General features: G+C 38.4%; 1 protein-coding gene across 5 annotated transcripts in view; it reads right to left on the bottom strand.

Annotated features, from left to right (window-relative positions):
• The window catches only part of LOC144943506 (dual specificity calcium/calmodulin-dependent 3',5'-cyclic nucleotide phosphodiesterase 1A-like), a 247,134-nt gene that overhangs the window by 37,387 nt on the left and 190,675 nt on the right, over positions 1-19,072 (bottom strand). For all 5 annotated transcript variants that reach the window (XM_078871061.1, XM_078871033.1, XM_078871026.1 and 2 more), the window contains 3 exons: positions 17,364-17,464; positions 13,351-13,479; positions 7,767-7,868 (listed from right to left, as the gene is read on the bottom strand). In XM_078871061.1, coding sequence (XP_078727187.1) covers positions 7,767-7,868; positions 13,351-13,479; positions 17,364-17,464 — 332 coding nt within the window. The remainder of the gene's footprint in view (positions 1-7,766; positions 7,869-13,350; positions 13,480-17,363; positions 17,465-19,072) is intronic.

The following is a 19,072-nucleotide window of genomic DNA, read 5'->3' as shown; positions in this document are numbered from 1 at the left end:
CATTTTAGCTTTGCTGTGGTCACATTGTGAATGTCGTTACACTGGGAATTTGGTTACATTGGGAATGTGACCACATTCAAGAAAACTCCCATTGAATCACGGGCTGAAATAAACATCGACGCACAAAAAAATGGCAGTTGCCTCAACATCGAGGCTGTCACGTTACGCATTTGTCCACCGTTGAAACTAGGCTCTATCTGCAGCCATACAGTATTCCAGTGAAGTGCTCCACACAGGAGACACTGTACTCAAGCTCAAAAGGAAGGGAAGAGGGTCAATGGAGTTTATGTTCTGAATGTCAGACAAATCAAGTGCTCACACATCCATGAAAGTCTTTTTGGCAAAGTGTCAGATGTTCTCAATCAATTGCATTGTCATTTCGAACATTCTGAAAACATACGTCCTCCTGAAATGGTTTCAAGTGCTGCATCGTATCAAGCAATCTTACCATGAAAATGGTAATAAGAGTGTGAAATGTTTCTTGCATTACATTTTGAAATGTGTTCTGGGTCAGGCTGCCAACCGCTATTGTAAGTGGGTGTATTTTGTAATTTAATTGTCAGGTCAAAGTGAGGTGCAGCTGTGGTTAGAGTGCCCGGCAATTGTGAGTTCATGACCTGGTCAGGGACAGACTTAGGCCTTTGACCATTATTTTGAGAAATGTATAATTTGTTTACACCACCCATACGTAATGTTGAAAACAATATCGGGGGGATTTGCGACATCCACAATGTTACTGACAGTGATAGTTGGTAATTCTCATCAGAAAACTTTTGGCAACTTTTGGAATTTAATCATCATTATTGTGCAAACTGGCTCATCGGTGTTCACACTTAGGTAACAAATAGGCATTTGCAGTCCATGCTCAAAGCACAGCATGTTAACTCAAAAACGAATGCCTTTTTTTGCTGTCACACACTTGACCGTGACTTATGGGCAGCCAAATGCCTGATGCATCATTATGAATCATACTTGAATGTGAATACTCATTGGGGTCACCTGCTATATATTGGCATCTTTGGCAAAAAAATAAAGTGAACATTTGGGAGAGAGATTTGGGGAGAGAGAAATAGAAATAGAGATAACGTAACAGGCCCTGATAGATATACCAAATGCAAGCATGCAAATAAATTCGTACACAGGTCAGAGACGAATTTCGAGTGAGACACAATTGGACGAAGTGAGGTTTACTGATGGCCAAGGGTGGTTTCCAATTTGGTTCCCAAAAACCTTATTACCAGCTCTCAAGATTAACACCTACTCCATGGCAAACACAGGTTTCTTATTTTAATCTCACGAAGGCGAATCCATCTTGCTAAGTAACGTAGCCTTAATGATTCTCACATTTGTCACCGTGGAGACAGCAGTATAGTGCCAGAAGAGCTCTGAATTATTATACTGAGAAGTGTCTGCTCAGACCTATTACAGAACTCATAATTATATCCATGGTCTTGCCATTACATTTTAAGTTGCCTCCTCTCTTTTAGGCTTTGCTTTAAACAAAGAATAACATTTCCTGAAATCTCCAGAGACAATTGCTATTAAAATCTAATCAAGCACTAAGTGCAGTCTTTCCCAGAACACATTCATATTATTCACCAGTAAAACAGCAGAGTGTCTGTTCAAAGACCTGAAAGCTAACAAATAAAACATACACGTTTACTTTGTTTACATTTGAAAACCTTACACTGTCCAAAATAAGAGAGCGGTTTTGCTGAAAGTGTGATGTGTAATCATAATAATAATCATCAGAATGCATTTTTTTGTTATTCAGAGGTGCTCAATGTAGCCCATGAGATGCCTAAGGCTAACACAGATTTAATTGATTTCTGCCATTTTTTCTCTTTAGGATTTCCCCACAAGGTCATTCCAAACAAGCCTGCCTTTTTTTTCGAAAATGTATCTTAACATGCCCTTCCTATTCACACTGTAGTCTGTCCTGTCCGTGTTCATTTTCCCTCTGATTTGTTGATAGACTGTGACCTTGGGGACATCTCCTACCTGGAGGTATGAATAACCCAACAGAGTCGTTCTCCCTGAGTTATTGCACTAACTGGTGTCCGCGCTGATTTACTATGAGGCTCATTGTTTACTACGTGGCCTTGCCATTTAACTGTAAAGATCATACGTATACCGGACGTGTGAAATATTGCCGGCCCTTATTACCCATCCTGGTTTGTGCTCTGCCCGTAAGTATTTATAGAATCAAATGAATGAAAATGTAATATTTTTTCCCGTAAATTTATACTTTTTTTACTGTATGCTAGGCTATTAAATATCAGTAATGCTTCTTGTATACATTTGTTACACCCTACACCAATGTCTTCAATTGTTTTATACCATTATGTGCACTATTTTCACCACTTCCAATTAGATGCCAATACATTTACAATGCTCAGCATTTGCATGCTTCAACAGTGTACTGCTAAGTAGCCTGTGTTCCCGTATGTAAAATTAGTGACTGTGCAAAATTGCTTCGCTTGTAAAATAATTGTGGAGGTCTAGGATTGCCAGTACAGTAAATACCCCGGTTTACCTCAAGGATACGTTCCTGAAAGATGCAACGAATATCGAATCGACGTAAATCAAAGCAATGTTTCCACGAGAGCTGAACAAAGACAGTGGGCGTATCGTGAAGCTCTATGTTAATGCGCGCATCTTCCTCCTAGACATACCTACAATGTTACATTAAATTACTAGAAATATTGTGCTCAACACTAGTGTACAGCAGTAAACTTTAACACATTATACCGGGCACAATAACACATATCACATCTAAAAATCAACAAAAATATTGTAGATAATAAATCATTGTCCTCTACAGTACAGCACATTTCTCTATGCGGCGAGACAAAGTACGGTTGTTCGGGTACAGGGTAGGTGGAGGTGAAGGGCGAGGCGACGGATAAAAGAAAGGACAGATGATGCCGTCAGCAATGTAAGTGTGGGTTGAGGCGACGCAAATTAGGTGTTGGTATTAATAAATGTGACGACGTATTTGGCAAATGACGTAAAAATTGGAGGCGTAATATGTCCTGGAACAGAAACACTGCCACAAAGAGGAAGTATGCAGAAGTTAGTAACACGTGTATTCACGTGAAGTAAATCTACAATGTGTTTTCCTCCACAATGGTGTATTTTAGAATAGGCCACCTTTTCAAGATTAACTTTTGTGTTCAATCGATCATTTAAATTATATACGTAGACAGCCACCTTCAAAGCCATGGTCACACAAGGAATATATGGTAACTTTAGTACGGTGTAATTATAGAGTAGTTGTCCACAAAAATTGATAGACGTGTGCTGTGAGTGCTCTGAGAGCCATGTTATTTTTTTGTGCGGTAAGATCAATACTGTGGACGCAAAGAGCTTGCTACATGGGGCATCCAGAAATTATATCAAGTGTTTTGTTTTTATAACGGAAGAGATGCATATTAAAAAAAGATTAAGTTGGCCATCCACCTATACGTTTGAGTGCTATAGTAAGCAAAATTAAATTATGCAATTTGCCTGAAAGGAACCTGAATAATGCTGCATCCAAACAAAAATACCGCATCTCACTCCAGGAAATACTAACAAACCCACAGCAGAAAGTTAATGGGAGTCATTTTACTTAACCAGTGTTTAACATGTCATTAAGTACAATTTCATCATTACTTTGTTCAAACATTTGTTGTATTATATCTATTCTACATTACAATCAAGCAAATTGAAATCATGTGAGCTCAAAGGTGATTTCAAAGAAAATCTAAGAACTCAAATGAATCACGAATGAGGCATCTCACTTTGTTCCATATCGTTACCTTTTTTTGTATGCCCTGAAATTTTTTGCATAACAACAGCGGCAGAATAAAGTTTCTTGAAGATGTTTTGTCCCTTCATCATATAAATTCCAGGTACATAAAATAAAGCTTGATGCAAGAGTCTTTATGAATATTGCTCTTAGTATTTTCTTAAAGGCAGCCAACGATAACAACACAATTGAGGATTGACAGATGCGTATGCTTGATAATGAATGTGGCAAACGCCCAATGCAGACGTTTGATCCTGCTTGGCATTGAGTCTGGAAGAATAAGATGGCTGCTCACACGTGGGCAGCGTGTTTTACGATGCACCACCGTATACCAAGGCCGTAATTATAATAAATATTGGGGGGGGGGGGCAAATACCCCCCCCCCCCATATTCAAATATGTTCAAAATGTCCCCCCCCCCAATATATTGCTATAAACAATATTTTTAAAAAAATTATATGCTATGCAAATAAAAACAAAAATGTGCTAAACCTTGGCCACAATATCTGGACTTGTCTTCATATAACAATGCATAGATTTATGTTTATATGATTGTGGTTATGGTTGTACCTTATTAATCCCTAATCTCTGTCATTACATACAATGAAACAAGAAAATGTAAAAAAGAAAAAACAGAGCAATGTAATTCAATACACTATTAGACATTATTGTAAAAAAAAAGTCCATCTCATGTGTTAGTTAATTTTTTTATATGTTAGGCAGGAAATTTGTTTTCAAATTTAGATTTTTTTCTGGGGGGGGGCCTAGACCCCCTGGAAGATTTGGCCCCCCCCAATTATGACTCCATGGCTACGGCCTTGCCGTATACATATTGATAATATAAAGAATGATAATGTGAGTTGATAAATAACATTATGTAATATCGAATGTGTATTACGGTATTACTGATGTGGAAATAAAGTATGAAAAGTGAGAACAACGGTTATCTGCTGAGTATTCAGAATTCTGAGGTATACGGTAGTATGTGCACCTCGTATGACTTTTTGATTAATTATTGTTATGTATTTACTATAATTTGTTGTTATCTATGCTAACAATGTAACTTCTCTCATACAGTACTCCACGCGCCTCTCTTGTAAAGCAGCCTATGGCTGAATCTTACTCTTGTCCACATCCCCAAATAAAACTGAACGAATGTGCAGGTGCTTTGTCTGTTATGGCAAACGCACCCATCGGCAATGCCTCAAATTTATATTTATTTTGAATATTTGTCAGCACTCTTTACAATGGGCTTTTCAAAATTAAAGGTTTGCTCTTAATAATAAAACAATGGTGTTACAGATAGAGACTACGGCGACAAAGAAGGACACTGGCAATGAGACAGACATGGAGATAAAAAACACGGCAACATAATTTAAGAGCTGCCGTGTCATGATTGATATCAATCTTGATTTGAAGCTTTCGTGACTGCAGGAATCCATACTCTTTGGTTCTTTCGGTAAAGTCACGTAGGTAGAAAATAAAATAAAATACCTCTGTATGCCTACGTATTTTATTTTATATATAAAATATCTAACATGAAATAACTACATATTTTATTTTATTTATACCTACGTGACTTATGATTGATATCAATTTATTTTACTTGGCTTTATTTCCACACCAACGAAGAAGCAAATTAATCTTGAAATATGTCATCAAAGCTGGTTTTCTACCTAATTAATTTTTTAATGTTAAATAATGCTGAATTATGAAAGCTACAGTTGAGTGATCATTATTGATATTTGCATTATTTTAAAATGGGAAATTTAACACTTCAATGGATGTGTTTGTCGGAAAAGCTGACCGAAAACGTTTATGATAGAATCGCAGATTATCATGTAAATGTATTGAAAGCATTTGCTTATTTTAATAATTGCGCACGACTGCAGTGTGATCGCATGCAATACAATTCATTCATTCAATTAACCCATGAGCTGAACCAGTGGAAAATGTTCACATTTCTAACTTTCTCCTTCCTCTTACAGCACAGTTCATCTGAACCTCCAAAACCTCTCGCAACTCCCCTCACTTACGACCTCCCCATTAAAGGCTCTCTTCCCCCAATTTTGAATGTGTCCTTCATCTTCCCACACATTCTCATCCATTAACATCATCGAACAGCAAAAGGATTGTTCACAATAAACTCGGTGAGATGTCTGGCTAGAAAATACACACACACACGTAACACTGCTATATACAGTATATAGATTAATATACATGTCTGAAGGCTTTGGATAACATTTACAATTAACTACATCAGATATTTATTGTGTACCTTGCAAAAAACAAATGATCCCTTTAGAAAGTAACATTCAGCGTCTTGGATGGAAAAGGCTGGACATAGACTGGATATATTTCATGTACCATATGAAAATGCACTTTAGATACCGGTTAGCACATCTCACCGTAAACAACTGGTGACCTCTTCTTGGTTCTTTCGGTAAAGTCACGTAGAAGGGAAATAATAAAATAATACAAATAAAACATAATAAAATACAATTCTCACGAGGTTTCGGCCACAACGCAAGCAGCCGTCCTCAGGTGAAGAACAGGTCTGTCGGAAAGACAGCGTCTGAATGAACACCACCAAGCTTGGCAGCGTATATTTAAGCTGGGTTAGGGGAGGAAGGGCGCCTTGTCAAGGCTGCCAAGCTTGGTGGTGTTCATTCAGACGCTGTCTTTCCGACAGACCTGTTCTTCACCTGAGGACGGCTGCTTGCGTTGTGGCCGAAACGTCGTGAGAATTGTATTTTATTATGTTTTATTTTTTTTATTTTATTATTTCCCTTCTACGTCACTTTACCGAAAGAACCAAGAAGATGAATCCCTGCAGTCACGAAAGCCTTTAAATCGAAATTTAACTGGTGACCTGATTTACATTTCTGGCTATGGCTAATGTCCGTCGTGAGTCTTTCATATCTATTCCTATATCCTAGGTCAGCGCTGAAGAACACTCCAATATTTGAGCACATGCTACCGGTCTTTTGGAAGATGTGTAGCCCTAGTTCGTTTTATTTCTGTTTTTTGTCGAAAGTGTCGACACATAAATAATCCATACTGTGTCTAGTGAGATACAAACTGATACTGGTCCCCGCACCTTAACAAAGCCACACTGATGAGTGTTGCAGAGTACAATATCAAAGAAAACCCGTGACGAAGATGGTGTGAGAAGGCCCACAATAGGCAGTTGCTTGACAAAAGGTCACACTAATTGTTATTATTATTAATGTGACCCTATTTAACTCGAGAGAGTTGTGTCATAATATCTCCAAACAAAAACATGATGTGTAATAGCGGAAAACAAACACATGCTGGATCAAAATACATTTTTAAAACTCTTTCTCTGGCATTGCATGTGAGCAGTGATCACACCTATTTTTAAATCCTTTATATTAAGTTCACTTGCGCGCTTGCTTGCTTGCTTACGACCGTGCAAATCTTTCGGTCGTTTTTAACCCACTTCCCGTCATCCAATCGAGCTGACATTTTCCACACAGACTCGTTGTGCGTGACAAGGAATGTTCGTAAAAAAAATTTTTTTTTACACTTTTTAGGACAAAAATATTATATTTAATTACCAATTGCTTAATGGTGCCATGCAATCATCTGACCCATAGGTGGCAGCCATCTCAAGCCAGAGGACGAAAGGATTCTAGCCGCCACGCATATAAAGGATTTATAGTGAAAAACTTAGTTTTTACGGGTTATACTTGTTCGGTATGGATCTTACAAGTGTACATTCCTCCTCAAAAGAGCTTAGGAATTTCATCACAGTGCTGTTGAAATAGATCAGACTCTCCTTTAATGCAGCAAGCATCTGTAAGAGAACACCTGCAATTTGTAAAATAGATACATTTAGAAATGGACATAAACACAGGCGATGTCGTGAAAAAAGGAGTCCAATGAAGATGTGTATCCATGCACTGATTGAGATGTAAATGAAGAGAGGAGAGGTGTGTAAGGTGGCTCACCCCTCAGGTTGTTGCAGAAGGTTCTTGATGGACTTGAGTTGGTGAAAGTGGCAAGACATGTCCGTAGCAAGCACGGTCTCCACCACCAAGGCACGCAACTCCCTAGGCAGACATGGGCGATTTAAAGGGATGTCATTATTCAGGATAAATCAGAGAGTCCATTCGAGTGGATGCTCATTTCTACCACCCATTCAAAGGTATTATCCCACTGTCGATTCTTAGGTCTTTGGCAGATTAGCGTGAACATTTGAAGCGTGACCATTTGCGGCAGGAAGTGTGCTTTCTTATTATGCAGCAGCAAAGCAAAACAAATGAAATGCACAACAACACCTTAGGCTGGATGGTTAAATGGAAACACAGCAGGAAACACCTACTCCTGGGGAGTATTCTTTAAAATGCCATTAACAAAATAAAAGTGGTAATTTGACTAAGAGCAGCAATCTGGACAATGCTACCCAACTACAGATATACGTTTTTTTTCTAAACTTAAAAAATCGCGTAAAAACAACTGCTTCCAGGATACTAAATTACCATCTTCTTAGGTTTTTTTTCGGTAAAGTCACGTAGAAAGTAAAATAAAATAAAAAACAAAAATCACGACGTTTCGGAGGCAACACAAGTCTCCGTCATCAGGTGGGACTTGATACAGCTAATCTGACTGTGACGGTCCCACCTGATGACGGAGACTTGTGTTGCCTCCGAAACGTCGTGATTTTTGTTTTTTATTTTATTTTACTTTCTACGTGACTTTACCGAAAAAACCTAAGAAGATGATTCCTTGCAGTCACGAAAGCTTCAAATCTAGAACTAAATTACCACTTGGAAAATAGTTTAAAAGCAGTACGATTTCTGGAAAATACAATTCCAAATGTAAATATGGGTCATATGGTGCCTCATTTGTTTCAATTAAAACCGTCAAATATCTTGTTTGTTAGTTGTGCAACATGTCTTAAGGACTCTGCACTCATTCTCTATCATATTGATGTTTTTACTCTTGCTGTACTCACGCACCACTGATCTCCCAAGTAAAATAGCCAGAATACTGGCAAAAACGGGACCATCCGTGTAACAAATCAATAATAACCTGAAACTCAAATAACTGGATCACACTGACCAACTTGTAAAACAAATCTCCAAGTGAGCAGTTAAATATAATAATTTGAACGACAATGCAAAATCGATGTGGACTACGAAGAATTAATAAAAGGCCTCATACTGCAAAAAGTACGGACTTTTACTCCGCTTTGAAGTGTTTCCTAAGTCAGTGCTGTAGTGAAAAGCAATATTTGTTAGTATCAGCAGAAGGGAGTAAATTATTCTGCTAAAGTGTATTCATACACACCGCCAGTAGACCCCAGGGACATGGGGTAATAAATACTTGAAAACACAACTCTTGCCAAAACTGAGTTTTGCCAAAGTTGAATATTGAATGATTATACCGTATAGTTAATCACTGTATTGTATTTTTCACTAATTTAACTATTTGTCAGATCTGAAAATATACTCTGATTAAAAACAGTAATACAAAAATAAGAAGAGGTTTTGCCCTTTCTGGCAACAAAACAGGTGTTAAGATGATAATTGGTTTTTTACCCTTTATCTGGCAACAAAACTGACACCTTTTTTACAAGGAGTCATGTTTGCATAGACCACAATACCTGCAGTCAAAATGCAAACAAAAAGAAACAACTCTGATGATGATAATGATATGCACTGTCCTTGAAGTTGATTGGTCCACACCCGAGACAGCTTTCCTTAGAGCCTAGGCTCGCGGTCTATGCAAACATGACTCCTTGTAAAAAAAGGTTTCAGTTTTGTTGCCAGATAAAAGGGTAAAAACCAATTATCATATTTTTTACTGGCAAATGAGATTCCAATAGGTGTTAAGATGTTCAAACACCAAATAGAAACCTTTTGCAAGGAATCATGTGTGCATTAACCATACGTATTTGTGGTGAACATGCAAGCAAAACCATGCTCTGGTAATATATGCATTGTCTTTGAAACGAATTGGTCTCCAGCAGAGACAGCCTTCTTTAGTCTCACCAGTGTCAGATCAGAGAAAGACAAAAAGCGAACATCTTAACACCTACATCATGGGACCTCCTTTGCCAGTACCAAAATATGATAATAGGTTTTTCCCCTTTTTTTCTGGCAACAAAGCAGGTGTTAAAACACCAAACTGAAACCTTTTTACAAGGAATCATGTCTGCATTAACCACAATGCTTGTGGTCAGAATGAAAACAAAAAAACAAACTGATAATATATGCATTGTCCTTGAAACTGATTGGTCCACACTAGAGACAGCTTTCTTTTGAGCCTCGTCTCAAACGGTGTTAGACCAGAGGACGCCAAAAGGCATACAGCCTGCATATATATGCATATATTATCAGAGTATGCTTTTTGTTTGCATTCTGACCACGAGCATTGTGGTTAATGCAGACATGATTCCTTGTAAAAGGTTTCAGTTTGGTGTTTTAACATCTCAACACCTGTTTTGTTGCCAGAAAAAAGGGGAAAAACCTATTATCATCTTAACACCTGTTTTATTGCCAGAAAGGGTAAAACCTATTCTTATTTTTTCATACGTTGATACTGCTAAAAAAGGTCCCATGTAATAGTATGTTTTATACCTCTACAAAGTGCAGGCTTGGTTTCGATTTAAAGCTTTCGTGACTGCAGGGATTCATCTTCTTGGTTCTTTCGGTAAAGTCACGTAGAAGGGAAGTAATAAAATAATAAAAATAAAACATAATAAAATAATTCTCACGACGTTTCGGCTACAACGCAAGCAGCCGTCTTCAGGTGAAGACAAGCAGCTGTCTTCAGGTGAAGACGGCTGCTTGCATTGTAGCCAAAACGTCGTGAGAATTATTTTATTATGTTTTATTTTTATTATTTTATTACTTCCCTTCTACGTGACTTTACCGAAAGAACCAAGAAGATGCAGGCTTGGCTTAAGAAAATTAGTTAACAGGATTAATCAACACCGACTATTTTTATTTCTAGATAAAGAAATGTCTGACATCTTCATCAACCATCTCATCTATTCAAGGTTTTTATAATCTTTGCATATAACTATTTTTTTAGGTGTGACTCTTGAACAAACAAAGCCTCAGGCAAACAAGTGAACTCTTTATTTCCCGAGGTATTTATTTCCAATCATGAGATGGTTATCAAAAAGATAATTTCACAAATCAACAAAGGGATGCTGATGAGAAGGTTTCTGAAGGGGTCATATTTACCAAAAGGTAAAATGGATTCATCCACTGCAGGCACCATATGACATCAAACAACAGCAACAGCTGCTCAAAATGGCATGCCCATTAGAAAGTGGGCCCGAGCACACAACACACTCAGATTTCATTTTAAAGGGGAATATAATTATTAGTGAGGTACATCAAGGCAATGCAAAGTAACATTTATAGTAACATACTGCACATATGTAAACTGTACAGTGTGTGGTTTGTTTTTGTTTGGGAGTATCATCGTCAGCCATGGTCGGTCCACTGCTGGATGAAGGGCTCCCCAAGCCACTGCCATCTCTCACGATCCTACGATGTAATAATCCACCTCGCCCCTGCACGAGCTGAATTAATCGCTCCATCTCCCCGGTGGACATCCTTTTGGACGCGTTCCGTTCTTTGGCTACCACTTATTTCACCGTAGACATGTGCATTAACGAACCTCTAATAAACACAAACAAGAAAACACCCATTACTGTAGACTAGAGCATTGAAATGCCATAGTAAACAAAGTGCCTAAAACTTTTACACATTAGTGGCTGTCCATGCTCTTGCTCCAGCCATCGTAAGCTCAACTGAGAACATTCGTCTCTTGCCAAATGCTGTATATCTCTAGAGGACATGTCAAGTCAATATTCCAACGACATCTGACATGAAAGCAACTAGAGCTTACCAACTTTTTTTTTTAAAGCAGCTAAGATAGTGCGGCATCAACGCAAACTGTCCCTCCAGATGATAATGTTTAATGGAGCGTTAAAATGTCGGCCAATGCTTCCTGCTGGGATCCCATTTGGCGCTGTCGCAATAGGTGGCTTACAAAGTTAAAAGGGTTCACTTTGGAGCATATTCATCCCACAGTAGTGTGCACTTATTCAATTCAATTTGAAGACGGTTACCACTTCGTGCAATTTTGTCATCATTCTATATTTCATTGAGCAGGTAAAGCCCACTGAGCTCTTGGATAATTTTTCACAGGCAACGTGGCCACACATGATAGCGCATCGAAGTGGTTTATCATAATATGCCCTCTATACCGTTCTTGTTTTGTTATAGTGTGCACTGATGCCTACTTTATTGAGGGCGATATTGGCACGCAAAATAAAGATTGATTGATTGAATATGTGGGAATTTATAGTAGCAGCAAAATAATTTGAATGTATGTTTATCAATGTGGAGGGGAAAACCGGAGGACCTGAAGAAAAATGTATGTGACCACAGGGAGAGAACATGCAGATTATAAATATACAGGCATTGTCAGTCGGGATCGAACCCACAACCTCCTGTATACCAAGCGAGGGATATAACATCTCACAACCACGGCTCCCAAAGTAAATACAGGGTGCTTTTTTTTTACTTATATGGGACTATTGTTTTTAATGGAAAAAGAACGGATAATACACTGCAGCATAATAACAAATGTATGTTAATAGCTTCCCAAAGTCAAAGAGTCTCCACTTTTACGTCATCATTGTAAACACGTGCCTAGAATTTCGATTTAAAGCTTTCGTGACTGCAGGGATTCATCTTCTTGGTTCTTTCGGTAAAGTCACGTAGAAGGGAAGTAATAAAATATGTTTTATTTTTATTATTTTATTACTTCCCTTCTACGTGACTTTACCGAAAGAACCAAGAAGACGTGCCTAGAATCTTCTCCAGGAGATCTCCAGAGCCCAGAGGCACATTTCTTGTGGTATTGTTGCAAATTCTCAGAAGTTTTAAAACAAATTTGAAGCACCCTGCATATCATTTTGCAAGTATGAGCAGTTCGGACTGTAGAAAATAAGTAAAAGTTTCCATCGCTTTATGCAAGTTCAGTTTGTGCAATTTCGCATCTATTTCTACCCAAAAGAATCTCTTTGCAGTTTTAACTCACTCATATGTGGCGATGTGGTTGGAGATGGGGTAACATTGCGTGTGTGTGTGTGTACTGTAGATGCAACTGAGTAGGCAGCTGTCTCGTGCGGTTTCACTTTGTGCATCCCTTTCCTTGGAACGCAACTACCGCACAAACAGAGGGAAACCTGTAAATGCTGCTACATTTGTTTCCGTTACCGGTGGATAAAAATGCCATGTATGTTGAACACTCTTTCGCACCGTACGTAGCAAACCGTGCCAATCGGAGGTGCTTTGATATATATATATCCACCTGAGTTTCTCCAGTGCACGCATGGTCCTGAAAGTATCATTAATTTAATCTATTTTAAGGGGCAGCATCAGATAGTTTGGCAAAAGCCTCTGTGTTAAAAAAAGATATAAATCCCTAAATAACTTTGAAGTTAAAGTTGTTTTACTTTACATTCATTTAGTGATAACATTGAGGATGGAGATCTTGTCTCACCTCCAGTCATCCTTGGACAGGTTGATAAGGATGTTCATCTCCTCGTCTTCCTGCATGAGGCGGTAGGCAGCGCTCACGTGGTGGTTCTCAAGCACTGAGCGGTCGTTGTAAAGGATCGCCGAGTCTGACCTGCAAGAAAGCCGAGGCACAGACACGGGGGTAGTACTGTGCAATCTTGATGTCGTAGAGAACACATATACTGTATATACTTTTTGGGTGATCCTTATTTTTCTAGATCTGTTTTAAGATTGACATTTCTTGTTGTCGAATTATGCATCACCGTGAAATGTAGCCTAATAAAAAAATATGTTTAGCGGTTGTGACCATGGTCCTCATTCTAAGTAATGACATCCCTAATACACATATAAATGCATTCCTTGCTAAAAAAAATCCATGGGGTGATATTCATTTCAAATGGTTGAAATCCCATATTTCAAAGGTGTTTGTTCAGGTTTCTCTCCATTAGATGACCATTGTTGATAATTGCCTCTGTCCATCCTGACTTAGATATTAACTCCTGAACTGACCAATTCTGAGTTGAATTGCCTGCTACAGTTCCACTTTTCTGGATTCATATATCGGGTTTCAAACAGGTTAAGACAGTTGTATAATTTTTTATGATGAAAACACAAACATTCTAACCATTAAACTGGTGTTTGCATTTTCAGGCAACTATTTTAAAACGCTGCATGGAATGTAATACTACGAATCATGAATGGCAACATAAATGCAATTAGAGTATTTGTTTTTCTATGCTTTAGTGGCTTCATAAATTTAAAGTATGGCTGTTCGGTAATCTACCCATGTGCGTCACTCAGTCTGGTTTCCCTGTGACTGCAGATTTTGCTGATGAGTGACCGCCACTGCTCCGAACCGAATCTGTTCCAGTTATAGCAATTGTGTCTGGAAGGTGGTTATGATTTTCTCTCCTTTTTATATTAAAACACTCGTGAGATTTAACGGGGTGTTAGTTCTCATCTCAGTTACACTGTAAATTGGTATGAATTATATATTTTTCCCCACAAAAGTCTTTCTCCTTTACAGAATGACATCAGGACGCTTACTTCACACAGTTGTTGCAGAGCAGTATGACCACGTTTACATGCATTGAACTTCACAATGCATCTTTTTTTTTACTGAAGCTTAGTACTGTGTTGTTGGAGAATCTTCTGGTTGACTTTTTAGAAAGGTGTAAATTAGGTCACAGCAGTATACGGACAGATAATTTGTTTTTTTTCATGAGGTAGGTAAGGAATAATTTACGGCATTTGTGTGACCTTGCCAGTGATTTCCATGGTTACTTAGGGCCATTTTAAGAAGTGGGAATGAAATCTTCACAAGCTGACCAGGAGAGCCATTGGGACGTATTGGTAATGATCTAGCAGCTGCAATGTGTCAAAGTGGAAAAAAAATCATTAACTTAAAATGGTGCTCAGCTTTAATGGAATTCAAGCAATCCTCCAGCCGTTATTGGCCCACATTGGAGAAGCACTGGGAAAAAGGCTAAATGCAGCTCTCTAATGTCTTTAATATGGTAGATTACTGCATTCAAAAGCAAGGGCACTTCAAATATGTCGAGTGCCCCCATTTGAATCAATGCGCTGTGATTTCTCAAGCCTGGGCCCATTATCTTTCACTTAAGACTGAATGCATTAATACAAGTACTGCAAGTTTAGAACGCAAAGCAAAAGCATATGTTTGAGCTACGGTGTTTTCAGAAATAAAGTCGCAACAAAATTAACCTAAAGATTTATTCTTAAGGAATAAAAAAATTTCAAATGTGAACACTTTTTTGGAAAATCGTCTGTAAAGATTTTTACAGCCATTTAACCACAAGAGAGGCTCACATAAGCCTGCAGCTGGTCCAGTGCAGCCATTTAGGCTTCGGCCCAATGGGCCGATTCATCAGATATTACCTCGCGGAATGAATGCCATAGTTCTTAGCCCACATTAATTCTGAATACTGTATGCCTGCTCCTAGTTTTTTCGGTAAAGTCACGTAGATAAAAAATTAAATTTAAATTAATACAAATTAAATAATAAAAAATCACGACGTTTCGGAGGCAACACAAGTCTCCGTCATCAGGTGGGACCGTCACAGCCATATTTGCTGTATCAAGTGGCTGTGACGGTCCCACCTGATGACGGAGACTTGTGTTGCCTCCGAAACGTCATGGTTTTTTATTATTTAATTTGTATAAATTTTTATTTCATTTTTTACCTACGTGACTTTACCGAAAAAACTAAGAGTATGAATCCTTGCAGTCACGAAAGCTTCAAATCTAGAATTAATACTGTATGCCTGCCATGAATGAGACCAACAGAAATCTAGTAAAGCACTGGCTCATCCCTACCAAATATCACAAGGTTGGGTTATTGATATGAACATATATGAAGCAGGGATGTGCAATGATGCAGTGTTGGGAGGTGCATTACTGGAAGAAGGATATGTTTTTGTGTGTAACAATACCCTCCAAACTAGGAAAGACTGTGACAACAAAAATTAAGATGTGGACAGTTGAAGAGCAAGCTGGTATCAAGAGGCAATGATGACAACTGCTCCCAAATGCCTTGGATGTATTTGCTCTACATATACCATTTATATGCCCTCCAAAAGTCGTGCATACATTTCTTGTATTGCATACATTGCATACAATTCTTGAATTGCATACAATTATCCCGTGTGCATCCAACAGCAATGTGTAAGAAATATATTTTTTCCATTCCTTGGGTAATTAGAATAAGAGTCATGTCCTTGAGCTATGATGATGTTGCTAACATTTGTTTTGAACAATTTGTAGACTAAATTATATTATATGTACAATACATTACATAACCTTAGACTTTTTAATCTTTCGTATCATTTAAAATCTATACTCTTTGGTTCTTTCGGTAAAGTCACGTAGGTAGAAAAATAAAATAAGAAATAATATATCACGACGCTTCGATCGCAACACCTTTTTGTAACAGCTCTCTCGCTGGTTCAGCAGTTCCACTGCTGGATATTTTTTTTCCACTTGAAGACGATCGCTTGTGTTGCGATCGAAACGTCGTGATATATATATATTTTCTTCTTTTATTTTTCTACCTACGTGACTTTACCGAAAGAACCAAAGAGTATGGATTCCTGCAGTCACGAAGGCTTCAAATCAACATTTAAAATCTCTTAAACCTTTTACATGATTTTGTGTAATTAAAATTTCTTACACCATTTTTATAGGATGATATATTCGTTCTTGGCTTTCCCCTTATAAAAGACGTGTGCCCTCAGTGAGCTTACAAATTCACGTAGCAAATGCAATCACAAAATCTCACAACTGCCAACTAAAACCAGGGAGATTTTGAACACACATTTTCTCAAAAAACTAAATAGTTAATTTAACTGGAGCACATTTATTCTGCCTGCTGTACAAGAAGTGTGTGTGTGTACATATATAATTTATGTACAAGATGAAAAAGTACAGTAGAAAAATATTTGTTAAGCTATTAACTATTTTTATTTTACCAGGTAAGGCCCACTGAGCTATATAGCTCTTTTTTCAGAAGCAACTGGCCACAAATTATAGCTCACGGAAATATATATGTGAATGTAGAACTTATTTTACACTATAAGTAGCCAATCACGTTATTCGGAGGTGCAGGGGAAGGACAATACAATTAAACACAAAAAGCAGAAGTGGCTTATCATGTTGTAATGTATTGCAGCCAAAATACTCTCAACGCACTTTTCTAAATGTGGAGGGAAAAAAAAACGAAGGACCCGGATAAAAATCCACGCAGCCACAGGAAGAACATGCAAACTCCAAATATCCGGCAGGCTTCAGGGGAAAAGATCGAACCCACGCACTCCTGTATAACAGACAAGGTAGTTAACATTTCGCCACTGCAGCACCCCGTGTTGTTCCAAGGAGCCTTCTTTCAGAGATGTGGCCCTTCCGGCGCTGCAGGAGAAGGCACCGTGCCATGCTGCACACGAGTGTCATGCTGCTGCCCTGTTTGCTCTTGGTGCTTACCGTGTCTGGATGTGGAAGTTGTTCGTGGTGCCCGTGTGCTCGTAGTCATGGATTGCAGCGGCAAAGATCATAGATAAGATCTCCAGCTCATTTAACCAATGCTGTGGAGGCAAAAGAAGAAACAGTGTCAAAAGGCAAGGGACGCCAATGCTGTTTACGTAAACACACCTTGCCATCACTGCATTCCATCTGCTAGATCCCTAAGCTTTTGCAATGTTGACACCCAATCTCCCAAGTTTGCCCTCACCATATCCCACCATCTGTCTTTAATTATTCTCCTTGGTCTTGGACCTCTGGGTGTCCAGTACCCGGAGTTCCTCCGTCCTACATGTGCCATAGCCATCTCTACCTCATTTTCCAGATAACATATCCTGATATAAGAATATGGATTTTGAAATACAATTATAATAGTACAGATTGGCAAATACAACATCAAACTGTTTGACTCATTTTGGGAGTTTTATTTATTAAATCAACATGTTTACCTCTGTCAACTCCCCACACTGTGCTGCGGATTATGTCCATGTAATCGGATTTGAGATGATGTCTTCTAAATTACACACATGGTAAGATCCCGCATTATTTTGGCTTTCTCATCAGTCCTCACGGTACATTTTCAGGAACAACCCAGGGGGAGGGCTCAATGCCAACAAGGATGATGATTCTTAGTAATTGATCGACACTCAAGGACGAAACAGTTCGTACATTACTTTCCCAAATCATACATAAGTTAGTATTTTGCTCATTTGTCCATGCAGAATGTTACGATTACGCGACATATACAGGTCAGCAGACTGTATGGTACGACAGTGAATTCAAGAGACAAGCAATCAAGTGCTTTGTGTCATCTAGATAAAGCACATACAAAACGTAGTTGCATGCTAATATTTGAATATTCTTAGGTTTTTTCGGTAAAGTCACATTAAAATTAATAAAAATAAAATAAAAATCACGACGTTTTGGAGTCAACACAAGCTTCCGTCTTCAGGTGTTGCCTCCGAATTTTAATGTTTTACCTACGTGACTTTAACGAAAAAACCTAAGAATATGAATCCTTGCAGTCACGAAAGCTTCAAATCTAGAATTAATATTTGAATGTTGCAACTGTCACAAAGTCATCCAGCTGGTCGTGCAGTGGTAGAGTGTGTGGCTTGGAGGGGATGACTCGTCCCGTCCAGTGCAGTTAAAATTTGCACTCATTTGTGGGACCTCTGTAAAAGACTGGGCCACTTGCCGTAGAAATATGGAACGAAATGTGTGTCACTCAGTACCAGTTTGTGTACCTTAGATGTGCGTGTGCTTAGAATGGGTGTGCGAGCGACCTTCTGCGGTCGAGAGAGCAGAGCATATTTTCCTTTATGGTCTTGTAATTCAATTAGTTCCACTAATCGCGTCAAGAATGGAAATGTGGCAAATGCCAGCGCAGGTTTGTATCAAACTGTATGTTTCTGATTATTTATTTCCTATAGTCTTTGCTTCTTTCGGTAAAGTCACGTAGGTGTAAAATAAAATAAATCACGACGTTTCGGGCGCAACACAAGCGTCCATTATCAGGTGGGAAAGCGTGGTCTGCTGCTGAGGCAGACTTTATTTATTTCCTGTTTATTTCCTATATATAATTATTCTCTACTATTTTGAAGATTTTTGTAGATTAAACCATTGTTATTTATTCCTTCAAAAAATGTATCACTCGCTCCATCATACTTTTG

This window comes from Lampetra fluviatilis, chromosome 2 (assembly GCF_964198595.1).
Source record: "Lampetra fluviatilis chromosome 2, kcLamFluv1.1, whole genome shotgun sequence".
Lineage (NCBI taxonomy): Eukaryota > Metazoa > Chordata > Hyperoartia > Petromyzontiformes > Petromyzontidae > Lampetra > Lampetra fluviatilis.
Note: the sequence above shows the minus strand (reverse complement) of the source record. Positions and strands in the feature narration are given on the sequence as shown.